Source organism: Platalea leucorodia (genome assembly GCF_965183815.1).
Source record: "Platalea leucorodia genome assembly, chromosome: 16".
In the NCBI taxonomy this organism is placed as follows: domain Eukaryota; kingdom Metazoa; phylum Chordata; class Aves; order Pelecaniformes; family Threskiornithidae; genus Platalea; species Platalea leucorodia.
The window spans coordinates 8,608,190-8,626,563 of NC_138838.1; the positions used below are offsets into that span (position 1 = coordinate 8,608,190).

At 45.7% G+C, this 18,374-nt stretch overlaps 1 protein-coding gene across 1 annotated transcript in view; it reads left to right on the forward strand.

The window, feature by feature from the left end:
* Nucleotides 1–16,617, forward strand: part of YPEL2 (yippee like 2) — a 37,750-nt gene extending 21,133 nt beyond the window's left edge. Inside the window, exons 3-5 of the mRNA XM_082328369.1 lie at nt 11,836–11,879; nt 12,670–12,778; nt 14,219–16,617. Of these exons, the coding sequence (XP_082184495.1) occupies nt 11,836–11,879; nt 12,670–12,778; nt 14,219–14,308 (243 nt within the window). The 3' untranslated portion in view covers nt 14,309–16,617. The remainder of the gene's footprint in view (nt 1–11,835; nt 11,880–12,669; nt 12,779–14,218) is intronic.
* Nucleotides 16,618–18,374: the final 1,757 nt, after the last annotated feature.

The following is an 18,374-nucleotide window of genomic DNA, read 5'->3' on the forward strand; positions in this document are numbered from 1 at the left end:
AAGAAGGAAAAAGGTAATAATTCAAAACAGTTTAGAATTCCCTGTCAGGGAAGGAGGGGCAGGGTAAAAATGGATTTTTCTAATCCATCACTTTCTTTATGGAAATAACTCTCCTTTCATCTGCTGCTTCCTCTACCTTAGAATTGATGACCTGGGCATAAATAAAATATTGCTCCCATTTATTATCCAGGGAACTGCCAGGGACGAAAGACAGTGAATCATCAGGGTTTTTGCTGCAACTGCTGCAAATCCTGAACAACTGGAGCACGGAGTTGATCAGGTCTGAGCCCTCCTGAGTTTGCTGGGTGTTTCAGTTGTTGGCCCTTGCAGTTGGAAGAGGAAGAAACGCCAGCAGGCTCGAAGGCTTGCTGATGGGGTGAGGTGCCCTATGAACTTCCCACGCAGGTGTGTACTTTTAATCTGATTTATAGTTGTAAGAATGAGCCCAGGAAAAACGCAGATACGAGTCTCAAAACTCTGAGACCTCTGGTTTAATCTGTAATTTAGTTACATGCACACATGAGTGCGGGGGCCACAAGGGGCTTTTTCACCTACTGCCTCTTGGGGAGAAGACCCTGGCTTCTCAGGAGGAGTCTCTTGTGATATTTTCTGTTGCAGTCTCATTTTATAGTAGCAGGAAATGCTATTAGAGGGCTTCACATCTGTTTTGGGGGAGCTGTTATGTCTGCCAGCAAGAAGGAAATCTGTCTAGGAGGCTGGCCCCTCCTGGAGAAGGGGCCGCAGCGTCCGGAGGTGTTTGGCCTGACAGTTTTTTGCAGCCAGCAGAACTGAAACAGGCAAGGATTGAAGCTTGAGCGCACAAGGAAACACCACCCAGAGCCCCCTCTCTTAAAATACTCTGTGTGTTTGTGTGGAAATCACAACTGTCAGAATAAGTAGCAATAACGAAGGTAGAAACTGAGACTGTCTTTACCTAAAACCTGGAATTTGAAGATTTCCAGTGATCTCTCTGCTTTCAGCAGTGATTGCCACGGAAGGGATGAGTTAAAATCAGATTAAGCTTAGCTGCTTATGGAATATCTCAAGTACAAACACCTTGACGCCAGTCCAGCTCTGAGAAGGGAGGCTAGGGAGAAATGCGGGCATGGGTGCACACATTTTCTGCTTGGAATCTCTGGGCTAGGACTGTCCTGCACTCTGGCATGGCTGAGAGACCTCGGTGTCTGGGGACCTGTCTGGTGCACACATTTTTGTTCAGTTTTCATGGAGGGCACATCCACGGTAATAAAATGAATTTCAGTACCGCAACACTTGTTTTATAGCAGAGACAAACATTCAGAATTTAGGCAACAGACTGAACAAAGAAGGATAATTTTTGATGAACCTTCTCAGCAGTAAGGGGTTACATATGGTGACTTCATCTCGCTGCAGTGGATCTTATCCAGGGACAGAGAAGAGATGCTGCCCTGGACAGATCTGCTTTTGCTGAAAAGCGTGTCTGCTCTTATTGTCAGCATTGGTGCTATTGTGAGCTTAGCGGCTGTATTAATGGAATACAGTGTTCCACTGATACATGGACAGTCGCTATTATGCTGCTAATTAAATAACTTGTTGCATTAGCAGTTTCCATCTTCCGTCCCAGTTCTGCCTTGCGTTTATCTCTAAAACCCATGCAGTAGCAATCATTAATGTGGAAAGAAAGGGCTTTACCCTCCCCCCTGCCACTCCTTTTTAAAATGACTGGATTGTTGGGTGCTTTGAGCCAGCATCAACCTACAGGAAGACAGCAGCACTCAAAAATGGGGGGAAAAACCTACAGCTGCTGCTGTAGCAATTGCAGATTCACCGGAATAAAATGCATTTTTCGTCTCTGTGTATCCAGAAAGACACCACTGGGCTTTGTTGTCATCTTCTGTAGTATTTCGCAGTAAATAACAAAGTGCTTCTCTCCGTATCGTCTTTCTACATACGAAAATGTAAAGGCTTGTGTTCGATGGATGTCACTGATGACTGAAGTGCTAGAGATGCCAAACTCATCTCACCCCCCCCTGAACTTCCTGCAGATCAGGGAATGCCGGTGTCTGTTGGGAATGAGGCCGTGGAGGATCAGGGTTAACCAGCAGTATGGCCTGAGGCCCAGCACGAAGACCTGGAAGATGCAGATTTTCATTTCCTTTTCCCATCCCGTGTCACCTGCATCACACAGGGAATGTGGAGCTTAAACATTTCTTTTCAGGCACTGCGTGTGGGAGGTGGCCTGCTCTTCTCCAGGGCTCATGGCAGTGCCTCTGGAAGGAGCTCAGTGCACTTCATACGAATAAACATCGCTTCTGCCAGCAGGCATACCTTGGTAGTTTTCATTGGTTTAATGTTTGGTAAATGTCGGTCTTCTGCTGCAAGTGGTCTTCTACTTGTCGTCAAGCAGGAATTAACCTGCGGTCTTTCTGCGTACATGAATTTGTGGCTTCCTCTCCTTAATCCAGTGCTGCTTCTGTGGGCTGGCTTGGCTTATCGTTTGGAGTGCTCTATGTGGGGAATGAAGCAGATCTCTTAAGGCATGTCCCTACCCTTTCTTCCCACTCCGTCTTCCTGTGGGTTTATAAATGCTCCTTAGGCAATGCACTTGCTCTTATTTTTGCCTGATTAAGCAGTCTGGTGTCAATACATATGTAGTTCCAGAAGTTGGTGGAGATCATTAGAAAAGCCTAGATCTCTTTTAACTCTTCCCCCCAAAGAGAGATTGGTTTCCCATGAGACAGAGGAGAGTTTTACCTGCACTGTACATTTGTATTATACAGCACTTTGTTCCCTGGCAGCAAGAGGCAGGGGAAGGACTGGGGATGAAGAGTATACCCTACAAGAAGAAAACTGGACCTGCTCAAAGAACTCAGTGCTAAATTCCCTTCCTATCTGCAAGGCCTCTGGTAGATCTTGAGTCCTTGATCTGAAGTGAGGGCATGTGGCAGCCATCCATGCTCACAGAAGCTGTGCTGTCCTTCCTTGAGTCTGCCCGGTGCTGCGTTAATGCAGGAATGGATTTTCCTTTGGCAGAGGGAAGCCAAACAGGAGAGGAAGGGAGAGGTCGCTCCCTGATGCAGTGCCTGTGCTCCCTGCTCTCATGGGGCTGCAGGGCTCTTAGTCACACACATCTATTCCCCCCCACCCCCAGTTTGGGCTGCAGAGAAGAGGGGGCTCTGTCTCCTGCAGTATTTACTTTTAAAAGCAATTACTCTGATACTGCATCTGCTTTGTTTCCCACAGTATTTCCATCCTTTTTCATCTTAAAGTCAAGTTTTGAAGCACAACAGCAGGAGAAAACAGAGACCATCAAAATCACAAGAGAAGCCCCAAAATATTGTGAAGTTTTATAGAAGTAATAAATCTAGTGTATTTTTTATTTGCCTTCAGTTGTTTGTGCCTTTAGCATTCACATTTTGAAATTTCACTTTGAAGTCTGTGGGCTAGAAACACATTTAAAAATAAAGAAGAGCAGAGTCCAGGAGCCCAGGGCTTTAATAAGGAGGCTGAATAGCACAGGACTCATGATAACACGATGAGACTTAACAGCGTTGCATTTGAACCAAGTCGAACTCTGGAGGGGAGCCTGCCAGGCATGTTGGAGGGAGAAGGGGACAGAGCAGTTTGCAACTACTTTCTGAATTTTGACATGCTTTACAGAGCTTTGCTCAGGCTTTAGCTTACCAGAGTAGTGGCTTAAATTGTGTTAGAAATCTTTGCACTTGAGTAAAAACAAAAACCTCAAATTTAGGCAATTTGTATTTCCCTAAATACTTTTAATTGCAAAGCCTCCACAGAGATCTCTCCTCTGCAACTGCAATACAAAATTTCCCTTTGAAAGACATTTCTCGCTCTCCCCTCTGATGATAATGGGCAGTCATACTGACATATGAATTAATAACTGGGAATTTGCTCCTGGATCCTGACCCATTTAAATCAGTTTGTACAGCCTATCTGCCTGGGAGCAACACAGCCCCATCAGAGCATTGGTGTCACCTTCATGTTGTGCTGACGTGTGTTGGAGAACCGCTCCGATGAACAGGACAGAGCAGCGTTTCATGGCTCGCTTCTGATGGGATCGGGCATCTGTACGGTCCCGCTTGTTTTCCATCTTCCTGAGCAGCCTCGATGTTACGGAGATAATGCTGCAGAGTGTGCGCCGAATATCATCTTGTGGTTCAAGATACTTTTTCCTTAGCGTTTTTGGGAGTCTTGTGAACAGTGCTGATTTTTCTTAGTTTCAACTCCTAGAAACTTGAAAAGATGAGAGAATCTCACTTAAAAAAAAAAACCAACCAAACCAAACAAAAAAACCTGTTTTAAGTTCTTATTTAAAAAAAAAAATTCGACTGCTACTTAAGTTTACCTGAATTTTGAGCCAAGCTGAGTACTTTAAGGATCAGGAGGGGGGAGGCTGGCATGTGGCACTGGAACACTTGGATTTCAGAGCACAGCAGAGAGTCTGTGATGTGAAAGCTGCGTGCGTCCTAAAGGGCTCTTGCAGGTTCGAGTAGGTCTGAAGGTGGCTTCAGCTGGCGGTGACAGCTAACTTCTTTCAGCCTCTTTGGAAAGGCTGCCCTTCAGTCTCTCCTGGTTGTGGCACAGGGGGTAGGGAGGACTTGGACCCAGCTCACGCAGCGTTGCTTCTGCAGTGTGAAACAGTTCCAGGGGTGAGGTTCTCCTCTCGCACACAAAGCAGGAATCGATGCTTCCCCTCCCAAAAGTGGGATATGGCAGAAGCATGAGGTTCTTCGGTCACTGATAATTTGCTCCATTAAATTGACCTTTTCCCTGATAGCATCATCATACAGCTTTTTCCGAGCAGCAGAGAATTTATTTCACGGGAGGTGGAGGCGATGCAATGGGATAACCTGCTGGTTTTTTTGCAGGTGTGCGTTCAGACCTTTTGCACTGTCTGGCTGCAGTCTCTCCCCACCTATCCTGTGCGGTGAAAGTGCTGAGTTGGTTCCTGTTAGGACAAAAGGCTCTTATCAGAAACACCTCTCGCCCCTGCTTGTGTTGGGTGTGGAGGGAACGAGGGGGTTGAATGAACACCTGCTGCTGCCAGGAGGCAGAATAAAAAATTGTAATAACATCTCCCATCAGAAAAAAAAACCAACGTAGTAACATCTTTCATCTTTCCAGTCTGTGCACCTTCCTCCTCGCAGACTACATAACCTGAGACATAAACACGGTGTAAAACTGCTCGGATGTAGCTGTTCCTACGATGAAACATGGCAGACTCGTAGTTACTCACTGTGTAATCGCACTGCAACATAAACTGCTGGGGAATAAGGCCGTGCTGAATTAATTGAATTACTTCAGAGATGAGTTTGGTCCACTAATTCCATATCAACTTTGGGCTTTAAATAGCATTAAGGACCCATGTTAAAACTCAGTTGAAACTCAGAAATGCAGTTTGAACAGGGTAAGGTCACATCTCTGCACGAGGTGGAATAATGTAACCGGTTCCCGTGACATGGGTCTGTATCTTGCATAATCGGAGCAAAATTGAATCTCAGCTTAATCTGATCATTGACTGTCCCTTCTGTGAGGAAGAGCAAGGTGGAATTAATGAACCCTGAGGAGGTCTTTGTAGTCTGTGTGAGTACAGGGTCCAGATAATTGAACTCGTGCTCCCTTGGGAAATACTTGAGTATGTTGCAAGTCGATGGTTGAAACGGCTCGCACCATCTAGTGCAGCCCCCAAAATCTGCAGCAAGTATTTTCCTAGTTAAATTCTCCCAGCTTTCTTTCCACTGTGCAGTGACTTGCAAATAACCTGTTAGAGTCACCGTGCACCTAGTGCTATTACCAGGCATAGTGGTTCCTTTAAACACCTCGCAGGACTTACCTTTTTAATCAAATCATTGTTGCTGTAATTAATAGGGTTTGAAAGGTGCCATTAAGGCAGAGCTTTCTGTGTGATGTTGGTTGTTAAGTGGGAGAGCAGCTGATAGGAATAGGGATTAAGTGCTAGAGGGAGCGGGCAGTGTGTGAGGAGAGCCCGTGTTTTGGAGCCTATCTTTATCCACAAACTTGTGTGCACTCCAATTGGATCGACATCACGCTTTGGTCATACGTAAAGGTCTCCTCTCCCTATACAGATTGTATTTTATGAGAACATCTCGTCCTTACATGTTTAAGGGTTAAATCAGCAGCAAGAATAGATAAGTCTTACAGTCAGTGTTGTGCAAATGACTGTAGTAACTTACAAACAAAAGTTGTACATGTAGGTGGGAAATAAGTGATAACAGAGCTATCTCTGCATAGGTCATTGGATGATGAGTTTTTTTCCCACAGACTTCAGTGCCTCTTAAACCCGGGAGTTCATAATACTGTTTCTCTTACTCACTGAATTGCTCTGTCCCAGTGGGGATATCACAAGCACAGAAAACATGTCCTTTTTTGAAGAGCCCAGATGGCTGTGGTCATTTGGCTTCTCCTGATCCTACCATTTTGCGTTGCCTAGGACGTGCCGACTGCCGTTGATCTCTGGCCGGGGCTTTGGGCCCTCTGTTCCTGTTTGCATCCTTGCAGTGAGAATTATTTGTAGCTTTCAAGAGCGTAGCGTGAAGGGGCACACTCTGTTCCTTTTTCCCCTTGTACCTCTTTGGGACCAGTTGCCTTTTCATTTTTGTTTTATTGGTTTCTTAAAAGGCTGCCAGCTGGATATAGGTAAGTGGGGGTTTTCTCTGCTGCAGTCTGCAGAGAACAAGCATCAGTATGTAGCCTTTTAGTCCTGGCAACTGCTTCCTATTTTTCCAGATGATTCCAGCCAGCTCTTTTTGTGTTTAGCCTATTGTCAAATGCTGTCACAAAGACTTGGGGTATTAATCCTATCATCTGTTCAGCGTGTGGAACTGCTGAGTGGGCTGTGCAGTGAATGAGAAGCTGTAGGTACTAGGGAAAAGGGGTATGGTGTGTAGGCGTGTTTGGAGCACATTCAGAATTCATGCCTTTCCCTGGCTGTACTGATTGAATGTGAAAATTTCCTTCTGTGTCTCTAGCGGTCACCAGTAATGGGAATGTGCAAGTGCAAAGGTCTGATGGCGGTGGGAAGGGAGGTGGAACGTGAAACAGGCTGGAGTGATAGAGGGGCATAGCCCTTCTCTGTGTCTGTGGTGGTCTGCGTGCTCTTGCTCCATTGAAGAAGGCTCTGAAGGAGTCATGCATCTTGCTCAGAGCAAACAGAATGGTAGATTCAGCACTTGAGATTGAGGCCAGTATATAGCAGATGGACTAAACCAAACTGACAGCTCCCAAGGTCATGGGTTTTGAATATATAAGGATTCAGCTTGAGTCTTGCAGGCCGAGTCCATCTCTAGCAACCAGAACATGTCTGCCGCAAAGGAGCTGGCACTTCTTAGATGCTGGCTGCGTGTTATGCTTCCTTCTGCGGCAGATCTGGTTTAACAGCGTCTGTGAAACCCAAACTCCCATCCTGCAGACTGTCTCTCACTAGAGCTGCAGTTCTGCACTGTCGTTCTTTGCCAGCAAATTTAGTTTGAGAACTTCCTACTCTGAACTGTGAGTTCTGAACTGCCCCCATACTGTGATTATTAAGTAGTCTGTGTGATTGCCCTTTAAACTGGATCCATTATATGGTACAAGGAGAAAAAACTGTTTCCCTCAAACTCACCCACCCCCCACCAAGTATTTGTTTTTAAAAATAATGATTTCACAGATCTAATTTGGAATCAGCACAGCCGAGGGGGCCATAATGAGTGTCTGTAAATTGGGTGATAGGAACTTCTTAAACCAGAGCAGCTGCCAAAGGCATCTTAACATGGAGCTTCTGCCATAACGAGAGACAGCTTGGCAGGCGAGGATCTGCAGCCCAATAGCTGACTCCAGGCTTGTGGTTTCCCACCTGGGTACTCAAATCAGCACTGCTTAGGCCCTGCAGCTTTTAGATGCCTCCATGCTGAGTGGAGCACCCAGGAGTGGGGAAGATTTTTGAATGTGAGTAGTCAGGAGGAGAAAGCTGTTGTGTATTGCACACCTCAAAAGCGTCCATTGTTTTTTAGAGGGCTCAGGCAGGATGGGGAGGGAGAGCTTTGTTGTTGGCATGTACAGATGTGTTTCCAGCCAGACACTGAGTGTTAGCAGTGCAGAGGAAAATATGTGCTTGGGCTTTCAGTGGGAAGCAACAACAAAAAAAATCCTTTCCATTTCTTTTAGCTGGAAAGTGATGCCAGGAGCTGTTGTTTTAGAGGATAAGAAGTCTGGATTTGTAAGCATGTGTGTGAGATACACCTTGGAATGTGTATCAAGAGAACGTACATAGAGAAAATGCATAGCACAGAAAGTAGGTCTTACTGCTTGTCGTTCAGGGAAAACCAAGTGTGTTGTGGAAATCTCTTTGTGCGCTTCTTAAATGAAATAAAAAAAACCCACACCAAACAAAGAAAAGAACATCTGTTTGTGTATAAATAGATCTGTTTCTTCTGATTTCATAGCGCCCGTTACAGCATGTGCCAGTTTTTCTGGAGTGCCAGAAGAGAAGGAACATCTCCAGAAAATGCTGAGGTTACAACACCCATATAAAACCTGCCTTGTGCTACCTTTATGAAGGTACAGTCAGCTTAGTCTTGCAGAGAGCAAATGCACTGGTGAACTTGAGGTGGTTGCCAGATCTTTCTCCCTTCTTTTTATATGATGTGCCAAATCCTTAGCTAGCTGGAAGGTGAATATTAAGACAGGCAGCAGCACTGAAAGCTAAGCAGTGGTATGTTGAAAAGTTCGACTTGGACAGGAGATAATTCATGTGATTTTTTTTTTTGCAGTGACCGCCCTTAGATACCCTAAAGCGCTGGCTTGAGCTGGAAGGAAGGGCACCTCTGAAAGGATGCTACTGTCCCCTGGGAGTGGGCTGGAATAGTGTCCACTGAGCCCCGAACACAAAGCCGATGGGTTTGGTTTTGTTGTTTATTAAAGACAGGCCTTTGTACAGCAGTAACGGAAAATCCTATTTCTGTACCAATAAAAACTTTGCTCCCATGGTTGTTGTTATTGGCAAACTTAGTCACTTTGGTGTTTATGGAAAAGTATTTACTGGGGAGGACTGGATGGTTAGCAAGCTTCATCTGCTTTCATTTTGCTGTGATGGCACACATGTTGCTGTGGGACCTTCTGTTTCATCCGTGTACCCCATCCACAGTCCGTCCTTCCAGGCTGGTGTTCCTCTTCTGCAGCGTGGACAGCCAGTGCCCTTGCTGTTTGCTCTAGCAAGGTCGAGCGTTGCCTGGGTCTGGCTTGGACTCTTCTTTTTGGCCTGGGGGGGCATCAGCTTTGTGTCGGTTCCTACTTTACCACACGGGACGCTGAAACAATGCAGCGTGTGTTTTGTAGCAGTCAGGCTAGACCTACTTGGCATGTGGGGTATCAGCCAGCTGACAATAACAATAAGAACTTGAGTGCTGCAGGAGGATTAAAAGAAGCTTCTCTAATAAATGCAATTACACAAACATGTTTGAGCCATGTGTCCTATTTAATTCTTGCCCAAGAAAAGAGGCATTCCTCAGGGCACTGCTTTTGTCTGAGTGAAAGAGATATCCAAGTGCCTCAGGCATCCTCTGAATCCAGAGTGGCTCTTCTGTGCCCTGGGTGGCAACTAATATTGGGCTTCAGATTCCTCTGAAGAACAGTTATTCCTCCAGGACTGAGTCAATTCTTTTGCCAGGCAGTGACTTGATAGCTGGCAGAGCCCTTGCTGCCATCCAGACCTCACAGTCAGCTTTCATTGCTGGATGTGGCTCCCTGCCTGCATGCCCCGTGGCATTGTGTTTGTCCACAGAAGGGCCTCTGCTCCGTGGTAAGGAGCCTTTTGCGTACGTTCTTGCAACTGGGGATCTTCAGTAGGCCTTTGCCACTTCTGGAGAGTACCTTGACGCCAAGAAGGGCACCAGGCTAAACACCGTGACAGGCTGTATTTGTTCTCTTGTCAGGGCAGTGTTAAATCACACCTTTAATGTGTTTTATTCTCTCCTGCTGGTGAGTGAATTTTCTGTCTCTGCCTTTCACGTGAACAGGACTCATGATGGAGAGAACGTCTTACAGGCTGCTACAGAGCTCCTTGCCATTAACCCAGACAGCACCCAAGAAATGCTCGCTGGAGCTAATGGGTTGGTACCCCAGCTCTGGGAATTAGGACCGTTAGCTGGAAACATGCAGCAGCCTCCCCAGTGTGGAGGAGGCAGGAGGCAGTTGATTAATGCAGATGCGTGTGGATGTAAGAAACGCAGTCCGCATCCATCCACAGGCTTGCTGGTTCTCGGGCATGACTTTGACTTTGCTTCTCCATGAGGCAGCGGTTGGGCAGGTGTAGGGGTGCATCCCTAGGGCTGGACTGGTGGAAGGGGACAACCCGGGAAGGGCAGGGACCTCCCAGAGATTGCTTTATGGGACACAGGGAGAGCACGTTTGTGCTGTCCCAGGGTCGGGTCACTCTTAACTTAAAAAATAACTGGTGTTAGTGGGCCAGGGATGTTAAACCTTGAATGTTTCTCTTTTCTCTCAAAGCTCTGTCTCCCCCCTTTTAAGGGTATTCAGTCTGAAATCATTGCTCATCTGTAGAAGCTGAGGTTTTAAGAAGACAATTAAATATTCCAAGGTTTCTGGTAAGGTGCAAGGTAAAGGATTAAATGGTCCAGAAAAGCTGCTCTTTGACTTTACCAGCTCCTTGCCCCTCAGTGCATACGTTCCCTGATGTACCATAAGGTAACTTGTGTGCAGAGAGCAACTGTGCTCTTGCCCATAAGCACCAAATGTTTAATTCAGTGTGTGCCTGTCAAAGTACATTAAAAATGCAGGTAGCACTTGCTGTGTGTGAGCCTGCTCTTGTAAGCGAGGCACCGTCACAGGGTGATGCTACAGACTTGACCGAAATGGAGCCTGCTGGCTCTTGGAAGTGTCCTGGCTACCTGGAGTGTCCTACCCGCTGTCTTCAAAACACTGCCTTTTCATGGTGATGCTGTAAGATCCCGAGGAAACATGGGGCAGAGAGGATGTGCCACAATTATCCAGGCGATTATCTGGTTTGGTTTTGCTGCTGTGTGGTTCTCTCTTGTCTACATTCATCTCTATCCAGTTGTATCTCATCCTGTGCTTAGATCCCGTCATGAAGATCTCCCTGGCATCAGTGGGAATATGAAGGCTTGCAGACACCTCAGCAAGGTTAAGTCTTTTGTAAAATCACTAGAGTAGAGGTTGTATTTGTCTGCACAGCACCTTGCACAAATAGGTCCCAGTCTCTCAGTTTGGTTCAGCATCCGTCTGTGCAGTCTTCCTAAGGGGAATTCACGTGCCGTCAAGTGCAACAGCGGTGTTTCAAAACTGTGGCAGTGCAACGCGAAGCCTCCGTGAGCACCTTGTTTTTAGAAAAGAGATTCAAATCAGTATTTGGCAGCAAGGCTGCATTAGGTAAGGTTGAGGCATTAGTGTGAAATTCATAAACAGAACTGAAAGGGTGAAAATAGGCATTGCTGGGATATGAGAGAGAAAAGAGCTTAACTCTTGAAAAGTATATTGGGCTTGTACAATACTGGAAATGCTGGTAACATCAGGTGAAGTTCCCAGTGGGTGCCAGTGCGCCTTGTGAAGTAGGCAGGCATTGGAACTGGAGGCAGCCGCTCCCTTCCCGTCTGCAGGACAAGACCTCTGCTCATCAGTGCTCATCTCCTCCTGCCATTTCGCTTTGTGCTCTTTCCATCTCGAAGACTGTAACGATGTGCATTTCTCAGGCCCTGGCTAACAGTTGCTATAACTACCATTAATGCAGTCATCAAGGGCAGGTCCTGGTTTAGCCTTATTTCTGTCAACCAGCCAACTGAATTTTGTTTTCTTGCCTTTCAGTCCTTCCAAGGAAGCCAAGGACGAGCGTACCTCTTCAATTCAGTGTGAGTAGAACTTCGTATGTGTCACCTCTGCATCTCTTAGGATAGATTTAAGAAAACCCTCATGATGAAGAAAACAAAAAGATAGTCTTCCTTTAGAAAACCTCTGCCTAAGACTTGGGAGCCTGCTGAAAATGGTTGGAGAAAGAGGCAGGAAATAGCACTTATTCATATTGGATTTTATGTTGAGGTTTCAGATAAGCAGCTAGGAAAAGGTGTTTTTTTCATCATCAGATTGAGAAGGAAGAGCTAATGGATGAGTCATTCTCTTCTCAGAGAATGTAGTTAGACCAAAGAGTCAAAGTTTCATAAATGTAGAGAAGAAATTATATCTAAATACGAACTTACTTTTTAGAGCTAGCATAAAAAATAAGTATAATTTTCCCAATAACTGAAAATAGTTTTTGTGAGATCACTGCTGGGATGTCTTTCAGAAGAACTGCTGATTTCAGTTAGATTTTTCAAGTTTCCATTTGGAAAAGTAAAAGTACCATTTTATCAATTTGGAAATGAAAATCTTTCTCAAATGCATAATTAGTGCAATTTACTAGAATGTTATTAATCTCTTGTTCAAAGCTTTATAGGATTTTTAGTTGAATAAAAATTCTGTTTTACCTTTTCATTCTGTTCGGGAACTGCAAGAGATCTTTGTTTTGGGCACAGCTGTGGTACTCAGTATCTCGAACCTCCTGCTTATGTTTTCAAATATGGCAATAAAATTGCTGTCAGCTTCATTGTAGTGTCTTGCTGTGGAAAGACATACTAATAGGGACCATCTCTCCTCTTTCCCCAGAGTTAATGTGGGTTGTGGCCCTGCAGAGGAGCGGGTGTTATTAACAGGATTACATGCAGTTGCAGATATTTACTGTGAAAACTGCAAAACCACACTGGGTTGGAAATATGTGAGTATCAGTATCCTTTTATTTTTCCTGTGAACATCTTTGCTCCAGCCCTTTCTGAAGGTGTGTGTATGGTAATGTGGTCTCATGGAAAGACCCTTAACTTGGGAACCAGAAATGCAGGTTCTGGTCTGTAGCCATGTCTTTTTTTCCTTCCTGCGTTTCCATTTTCCCTCCTGTCTTGTGTTTGTTGCATCCATTCAGAGCAGGAGCTCTTTGTGGCTAATGTGTTTTTTTACTAAGAATATACACTGGGGCCCTGATTGTGGTGGGCGTCCCTTAGTGATACTTAACATAAATGAGGATAACTTCAATCAGTCTTGTGGTTCATATTGTCTTTTTTCCCAGACGATATCAGAATAATAGAATGATCCATATATTGTTAATCCTGTGACCTTCCCACTGGAAATGCTATTGAACATGAGTTTATCTGTTTGCTGTCTCTTGCCCTTCATAAATTCAATTACCTTCAAATAAAGGCTTATGCTACAACCTAATTTCTGCTTCAGGAGGCACGCAGTGTACTTGTTTGTCAAAACATTTTGTCCAGTGTCTAAACAAAATGTATATTGTATCTGTGGCCTCTGGACAGAAATATTCTTTAATAAATCAGTTGAAAGGCTATAAAAAGTAAAGTATCAAAAATTGATGCGGTAGGAATTCATGCAGAAACACAGCATGGATCTCACAAGTGGAGAAGGACACTAAGTACGTAAATTGAGTTTATTGTAAAACAAAATACAAAATTTTGTAAACATAGCAGTAAGCCCAAGCCTCTCCAGCAATAGAATTACATTCTTGCAGATGCGTTACATGCACGCAAACAGCACACCTGAGCAGAGCTGAACCGCTTTCGAGGATGCAGTCTCGATAACGGGAGTCCCTCCTGGTTAGAGATCCCGTAGATTTCCTTCTGCAGCTCTGCAGTGTTGAAGCGCTGTGTGTTTCTGCAGCTGCAAGCTCACATCTGTGCAGAGGGGGGTCCTTCTTGTCCCTTGGTGCCCGTTCGCTCCATTTCAAGTTTATTGTAATCTGTCTCGTTCCCGATGGTAGTGCTTTTACAACATGTTTCATCAGAGGACCTCTGCATTCTTAAGAAACATTAATAAATTCTTAGACCCCCCCCTAGAGAGAGGTGGATTTTATCACCAATGATTCCTAAAGCATAGTTCAAGGAGCAGTTGCCGTTGGCCTACAGAAAGCTGCATGTTTACATGCTGCTGATTGTTCTTTTTTTCCAGCTTGTAAAGACTGCTAGAAGCAGGATTTAAGATTCTTCCAATGTAATTTTCCTGAAAGCCAACAAACAGGAGGACCTGCAGTTTGACTGTTTCACTCTGTAGACAAGGCTAAGACTTCTACCAGCATTCCCGGATCTGATCTGTAACTGTGACTTTACCTTCAGATATCATCTTGATCTTGTTCTTTCTCCTTTTTTTCTAGGAACACGCTTTTGAAAGCAGCCAGAAGTATAAAGAAGGCAAATACATCATTGAACTAGCTCACATGATCAAGGATAATGGCTGGGATTGAATGGAAAGAGCCCAGCCCTACCAGCGTGTAAGAGAATGCCATCCAACCGAACATTATATCCAAGAGTGAGAGAGTGACTGAACGCTTGGTTCCATGCATTTAGAGGCTCTGCAATTTGGGAGCATCTTCACACCCTTCTCCATCTTTATTGGTGACTGGCCTCTAAATTTCTGTCTCTCTGTCTCTTTGCTTTGTATCTGTTTGTGAGTTGACCCTGGCTGCTTCTCTCTCTGTTCTGGCGTTGGCTAAGAGAATGCACCGAATGCCCGACAGCCATTCCATGTTGACGAATGTTTAAGTACAAACTGAAGTTGGCTCTGTGGTGGCATTTTATCAGAAGGTCTCGGTGCGGGAGGAAGACCCGAGTTTTGGGCAGGAGAAGGTGATAGGGGGTGGGGAGTGGGCCCGAAGGGAAGTCATCAGAAGTTGAAACTGTACTTTTCCTTTAAGTCCTGGTTAACCAAGGCTTGAAACTATCTACTTGTCTAAATGGACAGAAAAATACCTCACGGCTGCGTTCTCTCCGAATTGTAAAACCGCTGCTCCATCGGTGGAGCTTCAGTCTAAGCCGGCTGAGCACAAGTCATAATCAGTTCTCCCCGCAAGCTAATCGCAATTCCGTGTTTTGTTTGCCATTTATGAACTTGTTGTTTGGGGGGGGGAGGACCTGAAGGCTGGAGAGATTCCCTGCCTCTCCTTTTTCTCGCTGTTTCAGGGTAGGTAGGCCAAATGTCCCAACAGAGCACAGCTGTGGGGAGCATCCTCACAGCTGGAGAAACCAAATCCTGACTCCTGAGCCCTTCAGAGAGGAGGAGAAAACCACTTAAGGCACAAGGGGGCTGGAGCTGCAGCTTAGAAGATATGACGGGGGCGGAAAATGGCACGAGCTAGGCAAGAAAGAGGAGATTATGTAGAGGAGGATGGGGACAAACTTAGTAACACAGGGGACCCCTTGATTTCCTGGCCTCCACTGAGCATCCTCGGGGGTCTTCTGCCAATCCTTCACAAGTGCGAGCAGGAAAATGCTGTTACAGAATCTTTTTCTTAAATCCCAGGCCCTGGCCATCAGCTCCGCTCTTGGAGCCTGGCAGAGAAATGGTGTGAGAGTGGGGAGAGGAGGGAGCAGAGGAGCCTGGCGGTTGTAGCAGTATTGCACAGGTGGATATTTCAAGCCATGAGGTATCCTCCCCAAAACCTTCCCCCCTTTTCCCCCTCCCAGAAGCCTGTTGCAGGCACAGGGGGAATGGGAAAGAAAAAAGAAATGAAACATCTTTCCCTTACTCCTGAAATTGTCTATGCCTTGGAGTTTAAAGGGGAGGGGTAGATGTGGGCATCATAACTGCAAGGGACAAGCCCTTCCCATTTTAATTTTTGCATTTTAATTAGTGTGGACCTTCCCGAGGTGGCTGGTGGGGAAGGGGCATCGTGTGTGAGAGGGGAGCTGTGTTAGACATAAATGACAATGTGAAGTTTGCTCTGCAACAGTCCAGCCAGTATCTGGTGCATAACTCAAGACTATTTCACTGAATTAGTTTTATCTCTCTGAGTGAATTTTCTTTTTGTTTGTGGAATTCTTTCAAGTAGGTTAATCCATTGGGGGAAATCTTTCTTAATCCAGAAGGAAAGAGTATTGTGCAGGGGTTTGTAACTCCTTATGAAACCGAAGCTTTGGAGCTGTAATCTGTTGTCGCTTGCCCACGCTCCCCAAGAGACTCTCAGTTAGCTGTGGGGATCAGGACAGAGGGCCGGTGATGAGCAAGTAATTCGCTGTTAAATGAAGGGGATGTGAGCAGAGACGCTACTTATGGGTCAGGGTGGAACTTAGGTGCTGGGTCCTTCTGCTGAAACCCAAACCTGATGGCCCATCTAAGCAAAGGCTGTTTTTTCCCTTGAACCACTGTTCTTTACAACTTTGGAGAGAGAAGTGAGATGGAGGCTGGCCGCGGCTCCTGCAAGGGATGGAGTTGGCTCAGTTTGTGGCTAGCCTGTTCAGAGGTGGCTTCTGCCTTCCCCCTTTCTGCTGTGGCTGTGTAACAGTCGCTTCAGCTTTCGTTTCTGATCGTCTCTGCTTCCATCGTCCACATTCACTTCAGTGATAAAAATCTAGTAGAAATAAAAAATTCTGCAGCACCCTCTATCTTGTTGACTTTGGCACTGACCTGGTCCCATTTTCCTATCCTTTGGTTGGTGATCCATGACAATTTGTTGGGTTTTGACTAGTGGGAAGTAATTTGTGTTCTTTGAAGAGCTCTTCAGTCTCCCCAGATACGTAGCCTTCAAAGGGGTCTGGTTGGAGCTGGGAGAAGTAAGGGTTAGCCCCAAATCATTAATACGAGGTTGAGAAAAAGAGCACACAGGGGCTCATGGTTTTATGTTGGTATTTAGAGTGATTGCCTATAAAAAAGCAATGTAAAAGGTAGGCCCGTCTAGAGGACTGCTCTGAGAAATAAAAACATTTAGTACAGAGAGCTACCAGATGTAAATGTGTTTATCCATGTATTTGGGACAAGACAGGACGATGATCCATCAGGTCGGGCTGTTTTTTACTGTTCACAGGGGTTATGCTTTTAATGGCAACCAGTCTTAAGTTTGAATACGGCAAGGTCTTAATCTGGTTTTAATTGGTTTTGTCCAATCAGCATCCACAGATTCACACTTGCTAAGAATCTGACCTCAAGCCCTGATAGGAAAAAAACACGTGTGCCTGTGAACGTCCCCAACACCCAGAGAATTATCTAGAGAGTGACTTTAATACACTGTACAGGGAGATAAGGAAGAACGGGCTTGTGAGGCTCATTGACATTAGTTATCTGCTGCGTGTCCATTAAACACAAAGTACTTCTTAGTCCGCTGCTAACTCATCTGTGACTTGCTGTAATAAGACACATGACGGTGTTGGGAGCTGGTGACCAGACAGGACGATCAGATCTGTATGCTAATGGCTACCACAGTCAGCGCCGGCTAAATTGATGCCTCGTAGAGTGGTACATTCAGAGCATAACCAAAGAACCTCACTCTCTGCATCCCTCTGGTCATGTCAACTGACTGTAGCCGGTTCGTTAGCGACTGGGGTGAGCAAGGTGGGACCGTTGTTTCTGAGCTGAAGATGTGGCCCATGGCAGCTGCCTCCTTGGGCTGGCAGTGCCTGAACGCAGAGCACCGAGTGCCCATGGCGCTGCTTTCCATCAGTGACGTCCTCGAGAAAACACGAACAGCAGCGAGTTTTGCTTTTTTTTTTTTTTTTTTATGTGGCAGCCTCGTCTCTGGCAAGCTGCATGCACCCTTGAGTTTACGCCACCCCCGTGTACCCCAAAGCTCAGACTTGAGTAAGTTTTAAATTGTTCTGCTCTGGTGGATTATCTGGTGTGAAATCCTGATCCCTGTAATAAATATTCAGATGATAATATATACAAAGCAGAAAAAAACCATTATCTTGTGAAATATACTTTTGTAAATAATATTTAATTTTTTTAAAAAAATAATATATTTGGTGCTGTTTTCTCAGAGCCCCTCCCTGAGAGCACTTTTTTGTTGTTTATAAATGATACTGTTTCCTTCTGTATTTGTTGGAAAATATGTTCAAAGGGAAACACAAATCATAATATACGTTGTCCTCTTAAGTCAGTCCATTTTTCCTCTGGACGTGGCAGGAGAGGGGAGTCACTCCTCCTTCCAGCCGGCAGAATCAATCTCGGCGCAGGCGGCGGCTGGGTTACGGGCAGCGGCCCACGGCCCGGGCAGGTCCTGCTGTGTGGGACGGGAGGTAGCTCCGGGCACTCTCCGAGTGCCCCGCTGTCTGGAGTTAGATGCCGAAACACCTTCACTCGGTGCTGGAGGTCCCGTCGGCAGCCTGAGCCCCGTGTCAGCTCGCGCTCCCGCGGCGAGTCCCACGAGAGCCGGTGGGGCTCCGCCTGGGCACAGCTTTCCCGAGGAGATCTGGTTTGTAGGATTCGGGCCTGAAATTTTCTCTTGCACCAGTATTGGCTGGAGTGAAGTAGATACCGAGACTTAGAAAACAGGATTGAATATAAGCTGCAACCTCTGAATCGCTGTTTCCAGTTGCTTG